The following is a 20,687-nucleotide window of genomic DNA, read 5'->3' as shown; positions in this document are numbered from 1 at the left end:
CAGTCAGTTTGGGTAATTAAATATGTTCAGTTTATTACATGTTTAGTATTGGAGAATGTAAATGCTGTTCCCTTCTCAAAAGGGTCCCTGAATATTTTTTCTCTAGGCTGCAAGGTGATATGCGAGCGCTCAAAGCTGCTAGCTGGACCACAGTGCAGATGCAGAGCAGTAAAACTAAAAAGTATAAAAATGGTCAGGTTTACAGGACTGATATTGTTCATAGACTCCTGCTTTCTTCAGAGCAATTCACCTTCTCTGCCTGTGCCTAAGTGTCAGAAATAAAAATCACAATGAGGGTTACGTTATTTTGATAAAAGGACCCCTTAAAAATGGAGACATTGGTTAAAAAATATAAAAACAGACACAAGACAAAGCTGCCATTTTAGAACTATAAAGTAATCAAAATTTATTATCTTCTTTGGGAAACACATTTTGTCTTTTGTCTTTATTGTAATAGAAAAATAAAGAACATTGGAGTCCTTTACAATAATATATTAAATTATAAAACATTATGTACAATATATTAAAAAATACTTGGGCCTGATGATGTACAAAGTACCCCAAAATGCAGTAAGCAGCTCCATAAAAAGCAATTAATTCTTCTATCATACTAACCCAAAAGTGCATTTACAGTAATTAAATAAATTCACATCTTCAGTGTCTGAAGGACTCAAACACAAAATGCTACATGGTGGTCAGCCCTACCCGGGGTTTGTGACGCGTGGAGATGCAAGCCAAGCTGCAACACAGGAATTTCCTCTTACTTTATACGCCTCGCTAACAGCTTGCTGCAGATTGGGAACATTATTATACTTCGACTTTCACATTAACACAGCCAATGCCCTAAGAAGACTTTATAAGAAGCTCATAGACAAACTGTTTACATGTAGGATTATTTGATCATGTTATTTTATAGTTTGAATAATGGTGATTATAATGAATAAAAACTTAACTGGAATTATGCTAGGTAGAAGTTCTTGTTTTAGGTTTTGCCAAAAAAATTAAAAAAAAAAAAAAAAAAAAACACCTCAAATAAAGCAGCTTTATAACAACAATTAAGGAATAGTATACAACAAATTTACAAACAAAATGCATTTACATTTAATCCTGGGTACAATTGTTCATGATACAAAACACTGAACATGAATCATTATGTGCAAAAAAGCAATTCTATTCCCTATAATAGGTTTATTTGGAAAAAAATAAAACAAAACCAACTTCTCCTCGTATTACTAAACTGGCTTGAATCTAAGATTGAGAAATGTCTCTGCTCCTTGAAAGTGACCCACCTAAATACCACAACAGCTCCTCTTCATCAGTGCCGACTTATAACTTCAGAGGTTAATGTTAAGTCCACCTATAAAGCAGGACTCTGTCCAACCATCAGAATCAAGTTAAATGCTGCCAGTCCAAGAAGAAGAAGAGGGTTTCCTGAAAAACAAATTGCATTAGGGGGTTTTGAGAGTGAAAAGCACCACTTCCACAGAACAGAAGGTTTAGTGTATGGATATTCATATGGTACAACACACAGACCTGGGCTGACAAAGTAGGTTTAGTACTCAAGCATTCAAGTTTCTAAAGTGTTAGTTTAAAAGCAAAAACATACACACTCAAGTCACAATGGGGATGAACGAATCTTTAGGAAATGAGTGTTGAATTATAGACATCCAATAATAATTACAGAAAGTGTAAAGCAGGGGTAGGCAACGTCGGTCCTGGAGTGCCACAGTATGTGCAGGTTTTTGTTCCAACCCAGTTCCTTAACGAGAACTCAATTATTGCTGATGAAGCACATATTGCTTAAGTGACATTTTAATGCTTCATTTTAGTGGTCTCGCTTGTTAAGGTTCTCCAACCTTAATTGCTTATTTCAATCTTAAACTGCTGCATTCAGTGTTTTAATTGCTCCTTATTAGCAATAAGATGTAAAACAGGGGTAGGCAATGTTGGTCCTGGTGAGCCGCAGTGGCTACAGGTTTTCATTCAACCCAATTGCTTAATTAGAAACCAATCATTGCCAATCTCAGACCTTATTTAATTGTATGGCTTGTTAGTCTGTGCAATGTAAGGCTTTTATATCGTAGATTTTTTTCCTTGCCAAGGATATCATCCAAATGATAGTACTAGGGTGTTGTACCGTGTTAGCCATTATGAATGTAGAGAAAAGCCAAGCAAAATGACACCTTTTATTGGCTAACTAGAAAGATTACAATATGCAAGCTTTCGAGGCAACTCAGGCCCCTTCTTCAGGCCTACATCTTGCCTGAAGAAGGGGCCTGAGTTGCCTCGAAAGCTTGCATATTGTAATCTTTCTAGTTAGCCAATAAAAGGTGTCATTTTGCTTGGCTTTTCTCTACATCCAAATGATATGAAGCCTAAAACAGATCATTTTCAGTCTGTCACATTTTTCTATTAAGTGTTTTATTAAATCAAACAGTGCATGATGAACACACACAGATGTAATTGGAAAAAAGCTAGCTAGAGAACTACTGGCTGCTTTGTCTTTTACATCTTATTGTAATAAGGAGCAATTAAAACACTGAATGCAGCAGTTTAAGATTGAAATAAGCAATTAAGATTGGAGAACCTTAACAAGCAAGACCACTAAAATGAAGCATTAAAATGTCACTTAAGCAATATGTGCTTCATCAGCAATAATTGAGTTCTCGTTAAGGACCTGGGTTGGAACAAAAACCTGCACATACTGCGGCTCACCAGGACCGACGTTGCCTACCCCTGGTGTAAAGGATTAAAAACAACTATCTGGGAGAATTTAGACTACACTGGTTGACAGTGGGATCTCACCGTTGCAGGGACGTTCGACTAAATCCCAGTCACATCGGTTCACACTTTCTCCTCATTCTCATTTGAAAATATTTTTCCAGGTTCTCTCTAGTTTTCACCCAAAAACATACCTGTTAGGTTAAATGATGTCCCTAAACTGGCCATTGTTGGCTGTGTGTACAAGACTGGAGTCCCATTCCCAGTTTGTTCACACCTTGTGTCCAATGATGCTGGGATAGCCTTAGGCTTCTGGTAACCAAATATTGGCAAAGGTGGTATTTGAACATTGATGGGTAGAAGTGATCTCCAATCTGACTGACAGATTGCGGGCTGCCAACATTCCATAAATTTTACTCGTGTTAAGTATAAATGTAACTGAACTGATCAGGTAACAAGAATACAGACCTCGGATGGTTAGCATTTTTTTCTAACATATGATTAGAAAGTTATGAATGCAAGAACAAGCAAACACCTCTTAAGGCCGTGTCACATTAGAGGACTTTGCCAGCAACTTTCTTTCTGTTGTAGCCTTCATTTACATCATTTTAGTAAGCTGGAGGCAGTTGGTGATGCACTCCTGTGCCATACCTAGCAAGTCACTCCAACTAGGTCACCACTCACCCAAACAGCCGCCAACAGGTTTTATTTTACCTTTAATAGTAGGGGTGGGCCCTGTGTGCATGAGAGCAGAATATTATAATGAATGCTCATTTGGAAGTACAATGCATATAATGCAGCGACATGGAATAAGGAATACAGGTGTTTTGGACCTAACAAATAGAAGAGAAGTTTGTCCATCTGATGTGTTGGGTTTAACATGCCACGATAGAATGGAAAAACAAAGAAAAGGAGGACCGAGATTGCAGCTGAAGTTCCTGACCCTGTTAACCCTTCGTACAGCACCAGCTGCATTAGGCAGCAAGTTATTGGCAGTCACAAAAAGGGGCGAGCACAACTATGGTGGAAGGTTGGCAAGCAGTCGCTAAATCTGACATGCCCACTGATTTTGAGTCGTTTAAACCAACAATCTGGTGTTACGAGATCATCAACTGCAGTCAGCAAGTCTGACATACCCAACGACTTAAAAGTTATGTAATGTAACATTGGCTTTATTGTATTAATACTAATGTCAAAAAAAACACCACACAGCCACAGTTACAGAACGTGAATTATTCAACCGAGACTTCATTGAATTTTTTTTTTTTTTTTTTTTAAAAAAAACAAAACACTTTACCCCAACCGTTCGTTTAACCTGCCTTAGCTATATTAGCGCCAGACAGAGCTAAACAGGGCACCAGTCCAGCACTGGGCACACTTGTGCAAACACAAAAATCCTGGGCCAGTTTAGACTTTCCACTTAACCTAATGTTTAGCTCTTTGGGGTGTGAGAGAGGAAATGGGCATACATGGCCTGAAAAAAATGCAGAGAGACAGTGAGAGTATACGAAAGCTTCACAAAGGCAGTGTCCTGACAAGGACTAAACACAGGACTCTGGATTGCCTCACAACTGTGTCACCCATTTAAAATGTCTAAAGCCATCCAATTCTACAAAAAAAAAAGAAAAGAAAAGATGAAAGCTAGGTAGGTCAAGCTAACTTGTTGGCAGATAATTCAAAAATTCTGTTAACAGGACAGTGAGGAAAACAGAGACAAATATTACATCAGCAAAATGAATCCTATAACTCAATGGCTATAAAATATGAGCCAAAGGCGTTAGGCTTCAACAACAGCTATTAATATGTTTATTAATACCATATAAAAAGAAACTTTGCATTCATTTGCACTGTCATTGTCTCCAATGTGTTATCCAGAAAGAAATCTCACTACAGAAAGCAGTACTCTAATAACCACTAAGGGAATGAAAAAATTGCTTGTTTGGCAAATGTAATCCAACGTGAAAAAACATTAAATGCAAAACACTGTGCTTCAGCTTTGGTGCTATAAAGCTGGAGAGATAAGTCAACTTTTTAAAACTACACCAATGTGGGCAATCAAACTGGGAAGTGCCAACATTTCTAACGCTATTCTATGCTGCACCAACACCACCCCGAATGAACAGTCAACTTAAAAAGTCAAGCCATTTATACTTACAAAAGTTAATAAAACATGAGTTCACAATTTAAGCAACCTAGCGAGCATTTTCATTTTTTTTACAACAATAATTGATTAAAAAGATATAATACTTACCAACAATCAAAGCTGCATCATTACCTGGTGAAAGACAATGAAAAACAGGTTATCTTAAAAGAACCCAGTGACATTTACAAGAATTTCAACTTCACATCATCGTCACATTATTGCACTTCATGACCGTTAAGCACACAAACACATTTTCTATAAATATATTGATCATATAAAAACCATAAGCACACACAAATGAGACATGAGAATGCTTCTCTGTTTTTACTTTTACCATGAAAATGCACTAATGCAGCTCAAAAAAAAAAAAAAAACTTCAATAATAGCTCACAAAGAACAATTCTTTTTAATTACCCTAGGTTCTTGTGTATAAGCCAGAGACCAAAAATCATTCGAAATTTTTAAAATAAAATCTTATCATAGATAAGCCGGACTCATGGATAAGCCGAACGTACTATAACCTATAACTAATACAAGGGAGGGAGGTCAGTGGTCTCACTCGCACCCATTTAATTTCTTTAAGGGGGGAGAGAGTGTGAGATATTGGCGTCTCTCTCACTCCCCGCATGGCGCGGTTGGAGCGGCCTGAGCGCGTTCTTTCTGCTCTGGGCGTCGCCGAGTCAACACGAGCGCGTAGCGGTCATTTAAATTGTGATTTTATATGTAAGCATATCCACATTACTAACCGAGAATGCTAAACCGGATGGACGCAGGGACATCCGGCCATGGGCCGTAGCCGCAAAAAGACGTACTGCGCAGGCGCCCCAAGAAATGAGGCGCCGCGAGAGGCGGCCGCGACCACAGAAAAGCCGCGACCACAGAAAAAAGGAGTGAGCACAGAAAAAAGGAGTCAAACGCAGGCGATGCACACAGCACAGCACGAAAGCCATTGCACACGAAACTAGCACACAAAAAAAAAAAAGAACCCGCTCGCGCCCCACAAATCCCACACCCACCTCCAAGCACCCCACCCCCCCCCACAAGCAACGGACGGGACACACACAAAGAGAAGGATTCAACAAGCCCCTGGCACACAAAAAGAAAGAAGACGCTCGCGCCCCACCAATCCCACCACCCCCTCCAAGCAACATCCCCCCCAGACGCCGGCAAAGCACACAGCGCCACACGAATCCCATTGCACACGAAACGGGACGCACACAAAGAGGAGGATTCAACAAGCTCCTACCACACCAAACAAAAGAAGCCGTGACCGCCACACCAAGCCCATTAGAGACGAAAAACGGGACAGACTACGGACATGGCACACGAAACATTCACAACAACGACGATTCAGACCCACAAACACACTAACATCAATAAGAAGTGACACCCAAAGCCCCATTTCTAAAGGAACCGTCCGCAGACACCTGCTAAACGATTGCGCCACTTAGCTGACAACGCGTTCAATAATGAGTCCAGTATTGAGGAAAATTCATTGGGATTAATGAATGTCATTTGCAATCATTGTCATTCACTTAACTTCCCTGAAGAAACAACTGGCAATACAAGTAATGAATTTACACGTTGTTGTCAAAAGGGTCAGATTAGACTGACTCCTTTACATTCATATCCTGAATATCTACAGAAGCTTCTAACTAACGATGTACCTGAAAGTAAAAGCTTTATGAACTGCATTAGATCCTACAATAGTTCTTTTGCTTTTGCATCTACCGGAGTAAATATCAGGCCACCAAAAGGCAATGGCCCATACTGCTTTCGCATATGTGGACAAATATTGCATCGCATTGGAACAGTACACCCTGAAACAAATCAACAACGCAAATATGCACAAATCTACACACAAAGCCCCATTTCTAAATGAACCCTCCGTATTAAACATACGTTATCTCAACACCTTCATACTATGCAGCATAGGTGGATCTCATTACAATAAGGCACTATTAACCGTTCAACCGCAGAAAAGGCTCCATATTAACAGTGAGTGCGATCCTCCTTATTACTTATCCATATTTATCACGCTCAAGAACAAACAAGTCATGAATACACGATCACGGGTACAAAACGATACAGCTCGGATAACGGGACCAAACACATGAACCCGAATGAAAAAACAAAATACACGGCGGCACATACAACGCGCTTCTGAACCTCCGGAAGAAAAAATGTCTCGGCTCCAAAAACGCAAAGCTCAACTAACACATTAACAGAAACCAGCGCATATGGACAGACACAATGAACGTACACGCATATAGCACGCGTCTCAAAGCGCTGCATCGAAACAGGCATGGATTCAAAACGAAACACCTCCCATCTCAGACATACGTAAACGGCAGCGAAGGGACAAAATAAATAAACGCATGCCGTCTACAACGCGCATCTGGAATGCCAAAAAACAAGCAGGCAAGGCTCCAAAAAGAGAAAGCTCAACTGACCAACATACAAAAACGAGCAAGGCTCAATACAAACAATGCACGCAGTAGACTACAACGGGCTTCTCACACAGCACAGGCAAATCGATTACAGCTCCAAAACAACACGTCCCAACTACTGCACATACAACAACGCGCCTCTCAAACGGCACAAGCAAAAGATACACGTCACGGACATCAACGAAAGACACCTGCTAAACACTTGCGCCAGTTAGCTAACAACGCGTTCAATAATGAGTCCACTATTCAGGAAAATTCATTGGGATTAATGAATGTCATTTGCAATCTTTGTCATTCACTTAACTTCCCTGAAGAAACAACTGACAATACAAGTAAAGGATTTACACGTTGTTGTCAAAAGGGTCAAATTAGACTGCCTCCTTTACATTCATATCCTGAATATCTACAGAACCTTCTAACTAACGATGTACCTGAAAGTGAAAACTTTATGAACTGCATTAGATCCTACAAATCGGTATCCACTATGAACATGAACAGTGGCACTGCACGACATCCGTCTTGCAAAACTGTTAATTATTGATAAATGTGCAATGGCATCCAGTCACTTACTCAACACCATTCATAAACTTCTACAAACATTGATGAATAATAATATTCCCTTTGGAGGAAAGGTACTTTTATTAGGAGGAGATTTTAGACAGTGCTTAACTATTGTTCCACATGCCATGCGCTCACCTATTGTTCAGTGCACCTTAAAATACGTAGACAATTAACATTGCTTTTAAAAGATACACTTAGTACAAAACATGCGATGTCCAGATCCAGATCATAACAATTGGTTATTACATCTGGGAGATGGTACACTCACCAATACAGATAGACCTCACCCAGATATTATTACAATTCCTCAAGCCCTTATCTGCGCCGACTTAGTTACAGACAGATTTGGAACAGCAATCTCATTAGACCAAATGCCCCTTTTAACACAACGCGCTATATTATGTCCAAAAAATATTAATGTGGAAAACATAAATACCCAAGTCATTGCATTACTTCCTGGAGAGACACAACTCTTTCTAAGCTCTGACAAACTTGACTCTGATCACGACAATAACCATCTTAAATGACCTTACAAGTTCTGACCTGGAATTACCTTTTACACTTAAACGGGGTATACAAAGAAATTTTCCAATAAACCTTTACACTGTGCCACACACTTTATTGTTTGCTTTCTATTTGCATCATCTACACCTTCACACTATTCTATATCTCATTCATACATCACGCTCTCATTCCCAACACCAGGGGTTGGCGAGCGAAGCGAGCAGGGGGCGGAGCCCCCTAGTTTAAATATATATCGCGGATTTTTTGCTGGTTCGCGGATTTCTGCGGACAATGGGTCTTTTAATTTCTGGTACATGCTTCCTCAGTTGGTTTGCCCAGTTGATTTCATACAAGGGACGCTATTGGCAGATGGCTGAGAAGCTACCCAGCTTACTGTTCTCTCTGTCTTGCGCTGACTTTCTCTGATCCTGACGTAGGGGGATTGAGCAGGGGGGCTGTTCGCACACCTAGACGATACGGACGCTCGTCTAAAAATGCTGAAAGATTATCTTCACGTTGCTATCTTTTGTAAAGCTGACTCCTGAAACGACATGCTGCACGGTGCTTCGCATACTTAAAAGCTCGAAGGGCACGTATTGATTTTTGACTGAAAAACAAACTCTGTCTCTCTCTCTCCCCCTGCTCCTGATGGAGGGGGTGTGAGCTGCCGCCTTCAACAGCTTATGTGCCGCGGTGCTTCGCATACCTAAAAGCCAAACAGCCCTATTGATTTGTTTGCTAGAGATTGTTTTCTCTATCTATGTGACATTCTGTGCTCCTGACACACACTCCTTTGAAGAGGAAGATATGTTTGCATTCTTTTAATTGTGAGATAGAACTGTCATCTCTGTCTTGTCATGGAGCACAGTTTAAACTTTTGAAAAAGAGACAAATGTTTGTTTGCAGTGTTTGAATAACGTTCCTGTCTCTCTACAACCTCCTGTGTTTCTGCGCAAATCTGTGACCCAAGCATGACAATATAGAAATAACCATATAAACATATGGTTTCTACTTCGCGGATTTTCTTATTTCGCGGGTGGCTCTGGAACGCAACCCCCGCGATGGAGGAGGGATTACTGTATAAGCCGGACTTATGTATAAGCCGATATTCTATTTTTTCATTTTCACAACTTTTTTCCTTAGATAAGCCGCGGCTTATAGACAAGAACTTAGGGTAATACAAGAGATTACACCCGATCTAAAAAAAAATCTGGCAAAATTTGAAAATGCAGGCTTTATAAATTTTTTTCCTACTCAGAGCCCTTTTTTTTAGTTCTAACCTTATTTGAAAATAAATTTCAGGGTTCAGGACTGGTAAGGTTTACATTCAGAACACTGCTGCCAGATTCCTGAGCCAAAGAACATGACTTGATCATAGAATCTCTCCACTGGTCTCCTATCATATCAAGTGGCCTTCAGAACCCTGATTTATAAAGCAGTTTTCTCCTGCCCTTGTACTTCAAGTTCCTGGATCACCAAACTTTAAACACCAAAGCTGTTTCTGCCTCACTGTATGACCCTCAGCAAGTAATTAAATTCTACCTGTGATCTGCCAAAAAAAAAAAATCTTATAACCACTCAAGATTGAAGACAAGTCAGAAATAAAAAAATAAGAACACTGCTTACAACAAATATACCCGGCTGACACGCAAGATCTTTCAATGTTGGCCTTCCTATCCCATTACGTAATATTTAGCAAAAGCTTATCGAGCTTCAAGACTTTTACTCTCTAATTTCACAAATTTAGGGGTTACATCAGTCTCTAAGCTCACTCCATTTTGTAGGCTAACCTGTTTCAACAGTCTCTGCTCACACAAGAGAATATGGTCACTGCTACACTATATAATACACTAACTTTGTCTGTGAGCCTTGAAACTTTAAGCATAAATGTATTCAGGTTAATTCCTTTGCACTCTGACTTATAGTTGTGTTCAGTACGTACACTCTAATTGTATGGCTGTTTTCAATACCTGCCGTTTACAATATGTCAAATTTAATCCCAAACTCCCAGAGATTACCTTTCAATACTGCATTTTTGTGTTTGCTGATATACTTATCACGGTTCATATTGAAGTGGAGCAGATTAAAACAGTCTGTATTTGATTTAAAAGTCTGTATTTTTGCAAAAAAGTAAAATCAGAAATGGTAATATGCATAAACAAGTACAGTACTGAAGCACAAAAATGGTACAAAATAAGAGGCCAAAAACAATAAAACAAGAATATGATAGCGCTAGTAGATGCAGCACTGCAGCAATATGCTTGTTAGAACCTCCTTGGCATACCCGAGCTTGACTCAGGCTGGTAATTCTATGTAACGACAGTTAAGACCAAGTCAGGCTTGGGGTGACATGTAATGATAAGCTTGATAGTGCTAAGCCTAAATAACTCTTGGAACAGTATACTGCTGCCATCTAAGGGGTGAAATATCATGCTGTTTAAAATATAAAAAACAAATTTAAAGTGTCAGAATGCTTATAAATATTCTAAGGTAACTCATGAATATTCATGAGTGGGGCAGTGCCTCCAACAAAACACACAATGGCAAACAAAAAACCATAAAAGCAGTTTTAGGATGAATTGAACCTATGATCAAATCTGAGTGATAGTGATGACAATGTGAATTGGTCATCAGACACTGACATGCAAGTGAAACTGATGCGTGATATAGTACTGTACAACCTAACTGCCGTAACATGCCTGGTGGATTTGATCGCATGAATCTTCACTGTGATGCAACAGTAACTGTATGATAAAATGGAAAGATTATTGTGAGCAAGTGCAAAAATAGGCAAGACATTAGCTCCCTAAGCACTGTTCACAATGCGGCAACTGTCAATGTTAGTGTCAGGGGAAATGGTGAAGTCACTAAGCCTTGCACTGTGGCAGCCTACAATAGCACAAGGGGTGCGTCAATCATGTGGATCAGGCACTGACATTCTCTCTTCATGTGCAAGCAACGGAAAAAAGAAAAAAGAGAAAAAAGCACAAAGAAACACATTTACATTCCAGATTACCAAGATGGGCTGTGCATTGGTGATTGTCTTAAAACATATCACACAAATGAGGTCTACTAAATCTGCATCCGAACAGCAGGGGAGACTTGACATACCTTTTCTACTGTATACTGATGCTTTAGTATTTACAGGTTTGTTACATGTAATAACATTTTTTCTTGAATGTTTTTGCCTCATTTTTCCTGGGGCCATCCTTTCATCCATTCACTTTCTAAACTCACTTTACCCTGAGCAGGATCATTGGGAAGATGGAGCTTAACCCAGCAATCACAGGCACATGGCAGGAACAATCCCTGGACAGAGTAACAGTCCACAGCAGGGTGAATACACACATACATGGGCCAAGTTAACAATGCCAATCCACCTACCCTACAGGTCTTCAGGCTGTGAGAGGAAACCCATAGCCCTTTACCAAAAAACAGACCCAAGATATAATATTCTAACAAATACTGACACAGAAATCTTTTAGTCCTATTCTCCCACAGTTACTGGGACCTGGAACAATGCCACATAATATAAACAAACTGGAAACTAAACAAGGCCACTCTTGCGCTGCTCTCCTATCATGCAACAGTCAAGTGTCTCCAGTTATCTTCCCACTGCAGTGCTCTCTCTCTCTCTGTGATTCACTAATTACCAGGCACTATCTTCTGCATCCCCTCCTTTAACCACCACCTTATCGTGGTGGAGGGGTTTGCGTGTCCCAATGATCCTAGGAGCTCTGTTGTCCGGGGCTTTATGCCTCTGGTAGGGTCACCCAAGGCAAACTGGTCCTAGGTAAGGGATGAGACAAAGAGCAGTTCAAACCTCCTATGATGAATGAAAACTTTGGACGCCGTTTTCCCTTGCCTGGACGCGGGTCACCGGGGCCCCCCTCTGGAGCCAGGCCTGGATGTGGGGCTCGATGGCGAGCGCCTGGTGGCCGGGCCTGCACCCATGGGGCTCGACCAGGCACAGCCCAAAGAGGCAACGTGGGTCCCCCTTCCCATGGGCTCACCACCTATGGGAGGGGCCAAGGAGGTCGGGTGCAGTGTGAGTTGGGTGGTGGCCGAAGGCGGGGACCTTGGCGGTCCGATCCTCGGCTACAGAAGCTGGCTCTTGGGACATGGAATGTCACCTCTCTGAAGGGGAAGGAGCCTGAGCTAGTGCGCGAGGTCGAGAGGTTCCGGCTAGATATAGTCGGGCTCACCTCGACGCACAGCTTGGACTCTGGAACCAATCTCCTTGAGAGGGGCTGGACTCTCTACCACTCTGGAGTTGCCCCCGGTGAGAGGCGCCCAGCGGGTGTGGGTATACTTATTGCCCCCCTGACTTGGAGCCTGTCCATTGGGGTTTACCCCGGTAGACGAGATGGTAGCCTCCCTCCGCCTTCGGGTGGGGGGACGGGTCCTAACTGTTGTTTGTGCGTACCCACCCTTTTTGGAGTACCTGGAGGGGGTGCTAGAGGGCATACCTTCTGGGGACTCCCTTCTTCTGCTGGGAGACTTCAATGCTCACGTGGGCAATGACAGTGAGACCTGGAAGGGCGTGATTGGGAGGAATGGCCCCCCCGATCTGAACCCGAGCGGTGTTTTGTTATTGGACTTCTGTGCTCGTCACGGATTATCCATAACGAACACCATGTTCAAGCATAGGGGTGTTGATAAGTGCACTTGGCACCAGGACACCCTAGGCCTCAGTTCGATGATCGACTTTGTGGTCGTGTCGTCGGACTTGCGGCCACATGTTTTGGACACTCGGGTGAAGAGAGGGGCGGAGCTGTCAACTGATCACCACCTGGTGGTGAGTTGGCTTCGATGGTGGGGGAGGATGCCTGTCAGGCCTGGTAGGCCCAAACGTGTTGTGAGGGTCTGCTGGGAACGTCTGGCAGAGCCCCCTGTCAGAAGTAGCTTCAACTCCCACCTCCGGCAGAACTTCGACCACATCCCGAGGGAGGTGGGGGACATTGAGTCCGAATGGGCCATGTTCCGTGCCTCTATTGTTGAGGCAGCTGACTGGAGCTGTTGCCGTAAGGTGGTCGGTGCCTGTCGTGGTGGCAATCCCTGAACCCGTTGGTGGACACCGGCGGTGAGGGATGCCATCAAGCTGAAGAAGGAGTCCTACAGGACCCTTTTGTCCTGTGGGACTCTGGAGGCAGCTGATAGGTACCAGCAGGCCAAGCGGAATGCGGCTTTGGTGGTTGCTGAGGCAAAAAACTCGGGCGTGGGAGGAATTTGGGGAGGCCATGGAGAACAACTTTCGGACGGCTTCGAGGAGATTCTGGTCCACCGTCCGGCGTCTCAGGAGGGAGAAGCAGTGCAGTGTCAACACTGTATATGGTGGTGATGGTGCGCTGCTGACCTCGACTCGGGACATTGTTGGTCGGTAGGGGGAGTACTTCAAAGACCTCCTCAATCCCACTAACATGCCTTCCAATGTGGAAGCAGAGCCTGGGGACTCAGAGGTGGGCTCCCCCATCTCTGGGACTGAGGTCACCGAGGTGGTCAAAAAACTCCTTGGTGGCAGGGCCCCAGGGGTGGATGAGATACGCCCGGAGTTCCTAAAGGCTCTGGATGTTGTAGGGCTGTCTTGGTTGACACGCCTCTGCAACATCGCATGGACATCAGGGACAGTGCCTCTGGATTGGCAGACCGGGGTGGTGGTCCCCCTCTTTAAGAAAGGGGACCGGAGGGTGTGTTCCAATTATAGAGGGATCACACTCCTCAGCCTCCCTGGAAAAGTCTATTCGGGGGTCCTGGAGAGGAGGGTCCGTCGGATAGTCGAGCCTCGGATTCAGGAGGAACAGTGGACCAGCTCTACACCCTTAGCATGGTCCTGGAGGGTGCATGGGAGTTTGCCCAACCAGTCTACATGTGTTTTGTGGACTTGGAAAAGGCATTCGACCGTGTCCCTCGGGGAATCCTGTGGGGGGTACTCCGAGAGTATGGGGTACCGGCCCCCTTGATAAGGGCTGTTCGGTCCCTGTACGATCGGTGTCAGAGCCTGGTCCGCATTGCTGGCAGTAAGTCGAACCCGTTTCCAGTGAGAGTTGGACTCCACCAGGGCTGCCCTTTGTCAGCGATTCTGTTCATAACTTTTACGGACAGAATTTCTAGGCGCAGCCAGGGTGTTGAGGGGGTCCGGTTTGGACGACTCAGGATTGGGTCACTGCTTTTTGCAGATGATGTTGTCCTGTTTGCTTCATCAGGCCGTGATCTTCAGCTCTCTCTGCATCGGTTCGCAGCCGAGTGTGAAGCGGCTGGGATGGGAATCAGCACCTCCAAATCCGAGACCATGGTCCTCAGCCGGAAAAGGGTGGAGTGCCCCCTCAGGGTTGGTAGCGAGATCCTGCCCTAAGTGGAGGAGTTCAAGTATCTCGGGGTCTTGTTCACGAGTGAGGGAAGAATGGAGCGTGAGATCGACAGGCGGATCGGTGCGGCATCCGCAGTGATGCGGGCTCTGCATCGGTCTGTCGTGGTGAAAAAGGAGCTGAGCCGCAAGGCGAAGCTCTCAATTTACCAGTCGATCTATGTTCCTACACTCACCTATGGTCATGAGCTATGGGTAGTGACCGAAAGAACGAGATCGCGAATACAAGCGGCTGAAATGAGTTTCCTCCGCAGGGTGTCTGGGCTCTCCCTTAAAGATAGGGTGATAAGCTCAGTCATCCGGGAGGGGCTCAGAGTAGAGCCGCTGCTCCTTCGCATCGAGAGGAGTCAGATGAGGTGGCTCGGGCATCTGATCAGAATGCCTCCTGGACGCCTCCCTGGTGAGGTGTTCCGGGCACGTCTAACCGGGAGGAGGCCCCGGGGAAGACCCAGGACACACTGGAGGGACTATGTCTCTCGGCTGGCCTGGGAACGCCTTGGGATTCTCCCGGAAGAGCTAGAAGAAGTGGCCGGGGAGAGGGAAGTCACCTATTTATTCTGCTCCTGAAAGTCACCACCTGCATTTGTGAATCTTCCTGTGCTTACAGAACACAGTGCACTTCTTCCTGTCAGGACAATCCTGAAGTTGCTGCACTGTTATCAGGCTACACAACTAAACACACATTTTTATACACATTTGGAAGTTAACTTGTTTTCTCTAAATATAGAATATTACTTCAACTTAAAAGGTTTTTCCTGGAGTGCATCCCTTGCCCCCTCCCCCCCCCCGCCTCTCAGGCATCCCTCTCCCCATCCATAGCTGTCACTGTCAAAACCTTCTGGCACTACCCCTAGCATGACTGGTTAATGTAAAAGCAAATCTTATTTTTAAAAGGGTCAGGCATACCTGCCTCACAATGTTTACATTAACTTATCATATAAACTATTATATTTTTTCATCCCTAACCTCATCCTATTTCATTTTCATTCACCTCTATAAATCTATAAGTCAATCAGATTAATAAAAGAATGTACCCAAAAAATAAATACACATGAAGCAGGCCACTCTCTGCAAACACAGTAACCACTGGCCAACAGAGTAGTGGCTCACAAATAATTGTGTCCTTTAATATTGAAACAAATGCTAAAAGTTGATTATTCAACGCAATTTGGAAATGTATTTCAAAAATCTACGCTTTTAAGCTTTCAGAAATTTAAAAATATAAGACTTACCTTCATCCTTGTCACTGCCTGCAAAGGAAAAAAAAGCAGGCTGAATAAGCAAGTTACACTTTGATATGCATGTCCATTTAGTGATGGTTTTGCTGAACATGCATCACGCTTTAAGGTAAAATAGTCAAAAAGTGTCTAATGCAAAATTCAGACACTGCAGTTTATAAAAAAAATAATAAAATAATCCAGCAGGAACAGTTCCACACAAATAATACATAAATTAAACACTGAATTATAAAATCAATAAAATGTTAAAATTTAAAGTAAAAAAAAAAAAATACACAGTATGGTATATACATAAAGGATGACTATAAAAAAAGCTTCCCATAAGTATAGTAAAAATCTCTCTTGGACACAAAGAAAACAGATAATTTTGAAGAAAAAGTTCATAGCAAAAAATAAGAGTCACGAAACACTACATATTATAGTACAATAAAACTTAGTATATATACTGAACATTATAATGTGAACATTTTTAAAGCTTAAACATGAATGTTCCTCCCAAACTTCCCCCAAGTAAAAATACAGGTGCTGGTCATTAAGTTAGAATATCAAGACAAAGTTGATTTATTTCAGTAATTCCATTCAAAAAGTGAAACTTGTATATTAGATTCATTCATTACACACAGACTGATGTATTTCAAATGTTTATTTCTTTTAATGTTGATGATTATAACTGACAACTAATGAAAGTCCCAAATTCAGTATCTCGGAAAATTAGAATATTGTGAAAAGGTTCAATATTGAAGACACCTGGTGCCACACTCTAATCAGCTAATTAACTCAAAACACCTGCAAAAGCCTTTAAATGGTCTCTCAGTCTAGTTCTGTAGGCTACACAATCATGGGGAAGACTGCTGACTTGACAGTTGTCCAAAAGACGACCATTGACACCTTGCACAAGGAGGGCAAGACACAAAAGGTCATTGCTAAAGAGGCTGGCTGTTCACAGAGCTCTGTGTCCAAGCACATTAATAGAGAGGCGAAGGGAAGGACAAGATGTGGTAGAAAAAAGTGTACAAGCAATAGGGATAACCGCACCCTGGAGAGGATTGTGAAACAAAACCCATTCAAAAATGTGGGGGAGATTCACAAAGTGTGGACTGCAGCTGGAGTCAGTGCTTCAAGAACCACCACGCAAAGACGTATGCAAGACATGGGTTTCAGCGGTCACATTGCTTGTGTCAAGCCACTCTTGAACAAGAGACAGCGTCAGAAGCGTCTCGCCTGGGCTAAAGACAAAAAGGACTGGACTGCTGCTTTCTGATGAAAGTAAATTTTGCATTTCCTTTGGAAATCAAGGTCCCAGAGTCTGGAGGAAGAGAGGAGAGGCACAGAATCCACGTTGCGTGAGGTCCAGTGTAAAGTTTCCACAGTCAGTGATGGTTTGGGGTGCCATGTCATCTGCTGGTGTTGGTTCATTGTGTTTTCTGAGGTCCAAGGTCAACGCAGCCGTCTACCAGAAAGTTTTAGAGCACTTCATGCTTCCTGCTGCTGCTGAACTTTATGGAGATGCAGATCAAGGTTATTATAGTTAATGAAAACTAAAATCAAAACTGAAACTTATTAAAAAAACATTTTCGTAAACTGAAATAAAATTTACAAAACCAAAATGAAAAACTAAAACTAAACTATTAAAGTAGCTGGAAAGACTGAAATGAAATAAAATAATTTACTAAAATATTTTTAGTTTTCGTTTTTGAATGAATATTCTTGCCGTTAGTCTTTAACCCTTGTAAGTTTTAATTCTAAAACAGAAAGTCATCCACCACAAGCTGTCCACATATATTCATCCAGTGAACGGCAGCTGGTGACTGAGGGTGGGTGTTCACACAGCATTTGCGGTGACAGAGCAAGCGGAGTGCGGGTGCGTAAAGCGTGAGAAATAGAAAGCGATTTACGCACCACCTTTCTTTGTGCTTGTTGTATGTCAAGATGTAATTCAAATGGCTGAAATCAGAATGTGTTGGTCAAAAAAACGTTTACCATACGGACAGAAAAATCACAAGTGAGTAATGTTTCAGTTTATTTCTCAGGTGCCTGCTTTTTGTTGACAGTAATTCACCTGCCACTTTGCACTCAAAGTATACAAAGTATACAGAAAGTATAGTAATCATGAAGAAATTCGACCTCGATATTTTGATGAATCTTGACGTTATAGACTAACCAGTGTCTAACAATACTGTTTTTTGGAAGTGTGTGTGTGTGTGTCTGTGTATAAACACGATAACTCAAAAATGCAACAAGACGGATGGAATTTGGCATGTGGTTGTTACACCACAATTACAGATCTGTATTAACTTTTGGACCAAATCCATCATCCGGAAGTGGCACTTTAACTGAACACATGCTCGATTTTTAAAAAAAATTTTTTTATTTATACAGCTGCAGAGTCCTATTTATTCAACTTTAATTTTATAATAATTGTTCAATATATTATTCATTTCATTTGTTGTTGATGGTTCCTTAATGTACATAATATAAAAATATAATCATTGTCTTGCGGTTTACTCCTCAAATATCCATCCCCATATCTGAGTATACAAGAAAGTCAAGGGGAGGCCACTCCCGGTTTTTGAAAATAAAACGCCACTGATCGAGAGACTGACTAGACCATCATACAAGATCGGCATATTGTTGCTGACCAATCACTTTTGCTTTAAAAACATCGTTGAACAACAAAGCGATACAAACAAAGGTAGAGAGTCTGACAAGTGATGAAAAACTTCTAATGGGTTTTTGTATTTATTCCATATTTATTAATTTATCTTTAGTTCATATTCACAACTCAAAATACCTGATATTGTGAAAGTAATCCACTAGCAGAATTATATTTAAAAATATTTGTCTCCTTTTTTAAATGTTTTTCTCTCTCTCTCTCTCAAAACAGATAGTTGAAATATCATATTCTTTTTGTTCTTAACATCAGCCTTATCATACATATTGCATACCAGGGATTTTTCCTGCCTTGCATCCAAACCTGCTGCGGTAGGATCCAGGTTTCCTGTGATCCTGCTCTGGATAAACAGGTTTAGATAATGTATTTGTTGTTCTTAATCTCAGATGCTGTCTCTGTTGTTTTGTGCCTGTCCATACTCTTATTACCTGCTCTTGCACTGGTCATTATGGGTTTACTGATCTTATGGTGGGCTATTCAAGTCTCACCACCCCTAACCTTGACACTACATGCTGCTTGTTCTTTGTTTCCCTTAATACAGCTAGGTGGGTTCGGCACACTGATTCAAATCTAAGAGCCCTGTTCTTCCTAAGCCCCTGTGATTTTAATTAGAAATTATTTTTAAAATTATAAAATTGTTCATATTCAGTGTCTCATTTTGATTATGCTTGTTTTTATCAGACAAAAACAAAACCAGATAGTAAACCAGGCAGTATAGTAAGCTTCCACTAATATTAAACTTGTATCCAAATTTGTTAAGTGTACAGTTCTGTTTGATTGTGACACAAAACTAACTCCGTAGGCGCTCCATGTCAGAATTACTAAAACTGAAACTAATATATATAAAAATAAAATAGAAATGTCTTTGTGAAATAAAAACTAAACTAAAACTAAAAATACACGATGAAGAAAAACTAAAACTAAACTGAATTTCCAAGTAAGGTCAGAAAAAATATAGAAATAAAAACTAATATAAAAAGGCAAAACTATAATAACCTTGATGCAGATTTCATTTTCCAACAGGACCTGGCACCTGCACACAGTGCCAAAGCTACCAGTACCTGGTTTAAGGACCATGGTATCCCTGTTCTTGATTGGCCAGCAAACTCGCCCGACCTTAAACCCATTGAAAATCTATGGGGTACTGTGAAGAGGAAGATGCAATACGCCAGACCCAACAATTCAGAAGAGCTGAAGGCCACTATCAGAGTAACATGGGCTCTCATAACACCTGAGCAGTGCCACGCCGCATTGCTGCAGTAATCCAAGCCAAAGGAGCCCCAACTAAATATTGAGTGCTGTACATGCTCATACTTTTCATGTTCATACCTTTCAGTTGGCCAACATTTCTAAAAATCCTTTTTTTGCATTGGTCTTAATTGATATTCTAATTTTCCGAGATACTGAATTTGGGACTTTCATTAGTTGTTAGTTATAATCATCAACATTAAAAGAAATAAACATTTGAAATACATCAGTCTGTGTGTAATGAATGAATCTAATATACAAGTTTCACTTTTTGAATGGAATTACTGAAATAAATCAACTGTCATGATATTCTAATTTTATGACCAGCACCTGTATACAATAGGTAGTATGAAAATGAGAAGAGCGCTTGCAAATAAGGCAAAAATATTAACATTTTAAAAATTTCTTATGAAGGTAAATCTCCCATTACTGCTTCTTTCCCAGTCCAAAAAAATGAGATCAATTTAGCCACTGTCACATTATGTGACTTCTAGTCATTGGATATGTCAGACTTGCAGGCTGCAGTGGTTGATCTCACCCCTTTTGTGCCTGATGGAGTGGGTACTATACCAAGTGTTAACAGCTGAAAAGACTTCAGTCGCATGGTATATAAAACATGACACTGTACAGACAAGCTCCTTTTCTCTTTGAGGTCCAAAACACTCACGTTCCTTAATCCATCACTGAATTATATGTACTGTACTTACAGGTGAGCATTCATTAGTTGTCAGCTCTCATGCATACAAGTCCTGTATCATTAATTTTAGTTAACCACTAACCCAGATTT

At 41.6% G+C, this 20,687-nt stretch overlaps 1 protein-coding gene across 4 annotated transcripts in view; it reads right to left on the bottom strand.

The window, feature by feature from the left end:
- Positions 1-409: 409 nt before the first annotated feature.
- LOC114647907 (complement receptor type 2-like) overlaps positions 410-20,687 on the bottom strand; it is a 53,886-nt gene continuing 33,608 nt past the window's right edge. For all 4 annotated transcript variants that reach the window (XM_028796603.2, XM_028796608.2, XM_028796607.2 and 1 more), the window contains 3 exons: positions 15,976-15,993; positions 4,973-4,996; positions 410-1,431 (listed from right to left, as the gene is read on the bottom strand). In XM_028796603.2, the coding sequence (XP_028652436.1) occupies positions 1,358-1,431; positions 4,973-4,996; positions 15,976-15,993 (116 nt within the window). In that variant the 3' untranslated portion in view covers positions 410-1,357. The remainder of the gene's footprint in view (positions 1,432-4,972; positions 4,997-15,975; positions 15,994-20,687) is intronic.

The sequence above is a fragment of the Erpetoichthys calabaricus genome, chromosome 3, assembly GCF_900747795.2.
Source record: "Erpetoichthys calabaricus chromosome 3, fErpCal1.3, whole genome shotgun sequence".
In the NCBI taxonomy this organism is placed as follows: Eukaryota; Metazoa; Chordata; class Cladistia; order Polypteriformes; family Polypteridae; genus Erpetoichthys; species Erpetoichthys calabaricus.
The sequence above is the reverse complement of the archived record's forward strand: the minus strand, read 5'-3'. Positions and strand labels throughout refer to the sequence as shown.